This window comes from Triticum aestivum, chromosome 5A (genome assembly GCF_018294505.1).
Source record: "Triticum aestivum cultivar Chinese Spring chromosome 5A, IWGSC CS RefSeq v2.1, whole genome shotgun sequence".
Classification (NCBI taxonomy): domain Eukaryota; kingdom Viridiplantae; phylum Streptophyta; class Magnoliopsida; order Poales; family Poaceae; genus Triticum; species Triticum aestivum.
The window spans coordinates 83,281,674-83,289,648 of NC_057806.1; the positions used below are offsets into that span (position 1 = coordinate 83,281,674).

General features: G+C 45.1%; 1 protein-coding gene across 1 annotated transcript; it reads left to right on the forward strand.

The window, feature by feature from the left end:
- Positions 1 to 1,157: 1,157 nt before the first annotated feature.
- On the forward strand, positions 1,158 to 3,414 carry LOC123106638 (cytochrome P450 81Q32). The gene is made up of 2 exons (XM_044528735.1): positions 1,158 to 2,099; positions 2,719 to 3,414. The coding sequence occupies exons 1-2, from the start codon at positions 1,161 to 1,163 to the stop codon at positions 3,352 to 3,354; spliced, it is 1,575 nt and encodes a 524-aa protein (XP_044384670.1). The 5' UTR covers positions 1,158 to 1,160; the 3' UTR covers positions 3,355 to 3,414.
- Positions 3,415 to 7,975: the final 4,561 nt, after the last annotated feature.

A 7,975-nucleotide genomic window follows, 5' to 3' on the forward strand; every position in this document is an offset into this window, starting at 1 on the left:
AGATGAAGTTCCAGAGGTGATACAAGCTTTCCTCATGGCACGCCGCTGATGAATGTAAGAATAGGAATTCGGTATCCCAAGGACTTGGATATATTTTTAAATTTTTGTAAGTGTGTTTTTATAAGGGCATTTGATACTTAACATAAGGCCGTTGGCCTGTCCCAAAAAGCCAAAAAAACAATAGCCCAAAATGTTTGCTCCCAAATGAACAGTAAGGCTTGAAAAAAAGTTTGTTGGCATTAAAGATGCTTGAGTTTTGTATATGCGTGTAAAATTTTGTTGTCATATGACATTGGAGAGCTCTGAAAAAAAACTAATGCTCCAAAACCCAAGTTTACGAATCTTTTTCGAAGCTATGATTTTTTTTACAGAATTCCTCACATGACATATCGCCAAGATATTGCACACTCTTTAGATAATCTCAGCATTTTTGTGCCATTGTTTTCATTTTGTTTGCCGTTTTTAGAATTTACTGTTCATCATAGATGGAGATGAACTCAGGATCTGAAACGCCACGCCTCTATATTACATTTTAAGGGTTTGCTAATTCTCATCTAGATGAAAATTAACAAAGTCTCATCTGACTCCTACATTAATTAATTAATTAAACAAAAAATAAAAGAAAAATCCCACATGAATCTTCATGTAAAAAATTAAATGATGCAGTAGCTAGACGAGACTTGGTTATTTCACATCTAAACGAGAGGCATGCCCAATGATGCAGTAGCTAGACGAGACTTGGTTATTTCACATCTAAACGAGAGGCACGCCCTACATTTTAATGCTGGAATCAAGCCACACCAATAACTATTTAAAATATGATGGAGATAAAATTATAGTCGTTTAATCAGTATCAGTATCACCATTAATGCCGGATCATGCTAATAGTGACTTCAATTTTTAATCTTGACAGACACAGATTTCATCTTGTAAAGTCAATGGTCAGAAATAAAAAGTTGTATCATGCAACATGACCAGGGGAATCCCTTGCTTTGGCCTGGACTGCTATGAAAAGTCGTACTGAATATTCTATTTAAAATCGTACGGAACACTATGGTGTACGCATAGCAGCCCTCTTAAACACCAACTATTTAGGTTTCCGTGGCCAGAAAAAGTCTACATAAACACCAATACATTGTTGAACTTGATGCACCTTACTCATGGTCATGGAGGTCTCGTTCTCCCATGCCTTGCTCTTAGCTTCTCTTCTCCTCCTCCTGTACTTGCTCTCCTCCCGTGGCAAGAACTCTAGCAATGGCAGCATCCCGAGCCCACCAGCGCTTCCCGTCCTCGGCCACCTCCATCTCCTCAAGAAGCCGCTGCACCGCTCCCTCGCCGCGCTCGCCGTGCGCTACGGCGGCGGCCGGGACGGCGCCGGTCTCCTCCTTCTCCGGTTCGGCACAAGGCCGGTCCTCCTCGTCTCCTCCCCGGCCATTGCGGAGGAGTGCTTCACCGTCCACGACGTCGCGCTCGCAGATCGCCCGGGGCTTGCGTCGCGGCGGCTGCTCACCGGCGATGAGTGCCCCAGCATCGCCAGCGCGAGCTACGGTCCGGTCTGGCGCCATCTCCGCCGTATCGCTACCGTGCATGCGCTCTCCGCGCACCGCCTTTCGCTGACGACCTCCGCGCGCGACGCCGAGGCCCGCGCCATGGCGCGGAAGCTCTGGCGTGCCACCCGTGGCGCCACGGCGGTCAGCGTGAAGTTCACGGCGTTCGAGTTTGTTGTCAACGTGATCATGGACATGGTCGCGGGAAGGCGCATGGAGGAGGACGAGGTCCTCCGGTTCAAGGCGATGACCGAGGCGGGGTTCGCGGCCGCCGGTGCGGCGAACCAGCACGACTTCTTGCCACTGCTACGGCTGCTGGACTTTGGAAGGACGAGGAGGAGGCTCGCTGGCCTGGCCAAGGAGCGGCACGAGTTCGGCCAGGGTCTCATCGACGAATACAGACGTCTCCACCACCGTCACGGTGTCGTCGGTGCTGTCACCGAGGACACGACGTCGACACCGGCACAGAGAACGGTGATTGGGGACCTGCTCCGGCAGCAGGAGGGGTCGCTGGAATCGTACGCCGACGTGGTCATCCGGACGACTTGCCTGGTGAGTGAGCGTTTGCACAGACGAAATAACAGCAAGTGTCAGTATGCATGCATTGGCTAATTATTAGTGTCAATAACTCAGTGTTTCTGAGCTGTGGTGATGTGATCTACCACTACAAGCTTAATTTTTTTCTCAAGCCTCAATTAGTGTACTTTCAACTTTGTGCTGCACATGTTTACACTACTAGCCACGCAATTAGTTTATGACAACACAGTCTGATGTGTACTACACTGGCCATTTGGTAGTGACAATAATTCAATTTCCATTAATAAAATGTACTGGTAGTGAGATACACGTAGCCAGGTAGCTCAGTTTTTAACAAAGATTTTACAAAGCCAAGCCACCGTTTCACTAGTTTACTCGAATGCATTGATGTTAGGCTGGTTTTGAAGAAATTTTCAAGATATTTTCATCTCGAAATCGCGAATATAACAATGTTAACCAGCCACAAACTTTCTGAGAATGAAGTTAATACATCACGATAAGAGTCATATACCCGCATATTGTGATTTGTGACACAGTCACTCACACTTGCCTTGATTGTCTGTTCGATCGGTACGTTCATAATTTCATAAAATTGTCATATTGACAAATCCCTTTTCAACATATGATTGTGCAGAGCTTGCTTCAAGCCGGGACGGACACGTCATCTAGCACGATCGAGTGGGCAATGGCTCTTCTACTTAACAATCCACTCGTTCTTGCAAAGGCGAAGGAGGAGATCGACGCCGTTGTGGGCACATCCCGGCTGCTCGAGGAGCACGATCTCGCATGCCTCCCATACCTTCGTTGCATCATCACCGAGACCCTTCGGATGTACCCTATCGCCCCGCACCTTGCCCCGCATCAAGCCTCCTCTGACTGCGTCGTTGCTGGCAGGCAATACATCATAGCCCGCGGAACAATGGTATTGGTTGATGTGTACTCCATGCAGCGGGATCCTACCATGTGGGATGAGCCGAACAGGTTCATTCCTGAGAGGTTTGAGGTTGGCATTGATGAGGACGGTGACAAACAGGTGGTCAGGATGATGCCATTCGGTATGGGCCGGCGGAAGTGCCCCGGTGAGGGGCTAGCATGGAGGACAATGGGGGTAGCACTTGGGGTGATGGTGCAGTGCTTCAGGTGGGAGCGGATGGGGAAAGACGAGGTGGACATGGGCGAGGGGTCAGGGTTCACCATGCCCATGGTTGTACCACTAGTGGCAATGTGCCAACCCTGCGAAGAAATGAATGAAATTCTCAAGAGGATTTAGAAATCCGGTCATTCCAGCATTGTACCCTTGCAAGGCCAATCAAAGAAGAAAATAAATTTACATCCCACACCTTGTCTACGCGCATATTAAATTAGTATGACCATTTCCTAAGAAAACCTAACATTGTTCAAGGCCACCAAACATAAATTATGTATATCTAAGCTCAAAAGCAATTGTAGGATCAAAGCATGTGGACTGGAGGGGGGCTGTATAGAAGATTTAAATTTCTTCGAAAACCACAAATATCTGAACACAACACTGTGAAAAAGCAGTAAGCAGACGCAGTTCTACTTGAAGATAAACTACTACTAGAAATAACTTAGGAAAAAAAGATAAGTGCTAGTAGATGAAGAACATGTGAACACACAAACATATCATTTTAAGTACAATGAGGGAAAATATGAAGGATAACATATTACCTGGTACAGATGGAAATGCTAATCAGATATGAAGAACAAATCACCGAAAAAGAACACAATGAAGGACAACTCAATAGAATGTAAATACTGAAGTAAATACGGTAATTAAGAAAGAAATTATGTTGCTCGATGGCGACAAGACATTTGTCCTACCAGTTCACTCTTCTGCTAAAAAAGCTATGTCTAGATGGAGTGCCTTGTAAATGAACACAGATGCAAACCTCTCTCCTTCCTATTCTCCTCAACGTGAAGTTCCACGAACTGCAGTTGATTTCACTCGTGGTATATTCTTCAAGGCAATCTCCAAACCTTTACAGATTTTGTCTTCAATAAACCACAAAGACTCTTGGTTGCTCAAGATTGACGACTACCATCTAGAGAGTGACAGCTCTCACGACTAATAGGCACAAGCTAATTCAAGCTAGTCCCCTGTGATGCTCAACCACTAAGTTTTGGCTATGGGGTTTTCTCTCAAAGGATTCACTCAAATCTCTTGGAGCAGGGTGCTCAAACATATCAGTAGCAAGGATTGGGAAGGAGCGACTATTTATGATGGAAATATGCCCTAGAGGAAATAATAAAATGGTTATTATTATATTTCCTAAATCATGATAAAGGTTTATTATTCATGCTAGAATTGTATTGACTAGAAACTTAAATACATGTGTGGATACATAAAAAAATATCGTGTCCCTAGTGAGCCTCTACTAGACTAGCTCTTTGAGCAAAGATGGTTAAAGTTTCCTAACCATAGACATGAGTTGTCATTTGACAAAGGGATCACATCATTAGGAGAATGATGTGATGGACAAGACCAAACCGTAAGCTTAGCATTTGATCGCTCAGTTTATTGCTATTGCTTTCTTAATGTCAAATACATATTCCTTCGACTATGAGATTATGCAACTCCCGGATACCGGAGGAATACTTTGCGTGCTATCAAACGTCACGATGTAACTGGGTGATCATAAAGATGCTCTACAGGTATCTCCGAAGGTGTTTGTTGAGTTGGCGTGAATCGGGATTGGGATTTGTCACTCTGTGTATCGGAGAGGTATCTCTGGGCCCTCTCAGTAATATAGCATCACAAGAAGCTTGCAAGCAAAGTGACTAAGGAGTTAGTTACGGGATGATGTATTACGAAACGAGTAAAGAGACTTGCCAGTAACAGATTGAACTAGGTATGAAGATACCGACGATCGAATCTCGGGTAAGTAACATACCGATAGATAAAGGGAATTACGTATGTTGTCATAAGGTTCAACCGATAAAGATCTTCGTAAGTAGGAACCAATATGGGCATCTGATACGTCTCCAACGCATCTATAATTTTTGATTGCTCCATGCTATATTATCTTTTGTTTTGGACAATATTGGGCTTTATTATTCACTTTTATATTATTTTTGGGACTAACCTATTAACCGGAGGCCCAACCCAGAATTGTTTTTTTTGCCTATTTCAGAGTTTCACGAAAAAAGAATATCAAACGGAGTCCAAACGGAATGAAACCTTCGGGAACGTGATTTTCGAAACAAACATGATCCAGAGGACTTGGACCCTACATCAAGAAAGCCACCAAGAAGCCACGAGGTAGGGGGGCGCACCTACCCCCCAGGCGCGCCCTCCACCCTTGTGGGCCCCACGTTGCTCCACCGACATACTCCTTCCTCCTATATATACCTATGTACCCCCAAACGATCAAGGACGGATCCAAAAACCTAATTCCACCGCCGCAACCTTCTGTATCCACGAGATCCCATCTTGGGGCCTGTTCCAGAGCTCCGCCGGAGGGAGCAATCACGAAGGGCTTCTACATCAACACCATAGCCTCTCCGATGAAGTGTGAGTAGTTTACCTCAGACCTTCGGGTCCATAGTTCTTTTCCTCTCTTTTTGGATCTCAATACAATGTTTCCCCCCTCTCTCGTGGAGATCTATTCGATGTAATCTTCTTTTTGCGGTGTGTTTGTTGAGACCGATGAATTGTGGGTTTATGATCAAGTTTATCTATGAACAATATTTCAATCATCTGAATTCTTTTATGTATGATTGGTTATCATTGCAAGTCTCTTCGAATTATCAGTTTGGTTTGGCCTACTAGATTGATCTTTCTTGCAATGGGAGAAGTGCTTAGCTTTGGGTTCAATCTTGCGGTGTCCTTTCCCAGTGATAGTAGGGGCAGCAAGGCACGTATTGTATTGTTGCCATCGAGGATAACAAGATGGGTTTTTATCATATTGCATGAATTTATCCCTCTACATCATGTCATCTTGCTTAAAGCGTTACTCTGTTCTTATGAACTTAATACTCTAGATGCATGCTGGATAGCGGTCGATGTGTGGAGTAATAGTAGTAGATGTAGGCAGGAGTCGGTCTACTTGTCTCGGACGTGATGCCTATATACATGATCATACCTAGATATTCTCATAACTATGCTCAATTCTGTCAATTTCTCAACAATAATTTGTTCACCCACCGTAAAATACTTATGCTCTTGAGAGAAGCCACTAGTGAAACCTATGGCCCCCGGGTCTATCTTCTATCATATTAATCTTCCAACACTTAGTTATTTCCATTGCTTTTATTTTACTTTGCATCTTTATCATAAAAGTACCAAAAATATTATCCTATCTTATCTATCATATCTCACTCTCGTAAGTGACCGTGTAGGGATTGACAACCCCTTATCGCGTTGGTTGCGAGGATTTATTTGTTTGTGTTGGTGCGAGGGACTCGCGCGTAGCCTCCTACTGGATTGATACCTTGGTTCTCAAAAACTGAGGGAAATACTTACACTACTTTGTTGCATCACCCTTTCCTCTTCAAGGGAAAACCAACGCAGTGCTCAAGAGGTAGCAGCATCAGGTTCCATTATTGGTTATTGACCGGAGAAGTGTCTCGGTCATGTCTACATCATTCTCGAACCGGTAGGGTCCGCACGCTTAACGTTCGTTGACGATATAGTGTTATATGAGTTATATGGATTTGGTGACCGAATGTTGTTCGGAGTCCCGGATGAGATTATGGACATGACGAGGAGCTCCGGAATTGTCCGGAGGTAAGAATTGATATATAGGATGATATGTTTAGGCCAAGGAGTAAGGCACATGGGGCCTTAGATCGCTGCAAAAGGATGTTTTGCAGAGGTTAGGGTCCAAACGTCGGAGACCCTAGCGTCTGGGCCAGACGCCGAGGACTGTGGCGTCTGGTCCTGGAAGTCCGAGAAGGACTCTTCCTTGAGGAGGCTTTTTTCTCCAAGTTTCGACCCCAGGTCTCAACATATAAATAGAGGGGCAGGGCTAGCACCCGGAACACATCAAGAATCACCAAGCCATGTGCCGGTAACCCCGTCCCCTCTAGTTTATCCTTCGTGATAGTTTCCATTGTGCTTGGCGAAGCCCTGCAGAGATTGTTCCTCACCACCACCATCACCACGCCATCGTGCTGCCGGAACTCATCTACTACTTCGCCCGTCTTGCTGGATCAAGAAGGCGAGGACGTCATCGAGCTGAACGTGTGTTGAACGCGGAGGTGCCGTACATTCGGTACTTGATTGGGACGGATCGTGAAGGTGTACGACTACATCAACCGCATTGATAAACACTTCCGCTTCGCGATCTTCAAGGGTATGAAGATGCTCTCCTCCTCTCGTAGCTATGCGTCCCCATGGATAGATCTTGCGTGTGCATAGAAATTTTTTGTTTTCGATGCAACACTCCCCTACAGTGGCATCCGAATCAGGTCTATGCGTAGATGATATGCACGAGTATAACACAAAGAGTTATGGGCGGTGGTAGTCATACTGCTTACCACCAACGTCTTATTTTGATTCGGTGGTATTGTGGGATGAAGCGGATCAGACCAACCTTACATGTCCACGTACATGAGATCGGTTCCACTACAAAAAATACACTTCCGTGATGATACGTGTTTGTCACAGTAGGTCGCTTTTTTTTCATGCATGTACATCCATGACAAATTTATGACAGAATCAAGATAGTCATACCTGTGCTGTCGTAGTACTGTTCCATGACATTACCAAAATTATCATCATGGAAGTGTCCACTTCCATGACGATAAATCGCGCGTCACATAAGTGCTTTCGTCAAGGGTGACCGACACGTGGCATCCACCGTAACGGAACGCTGTTAAGTTATCGGATCAGGTTTTGGAGCCGATAACCCGTTAACAGCCCCGACCAA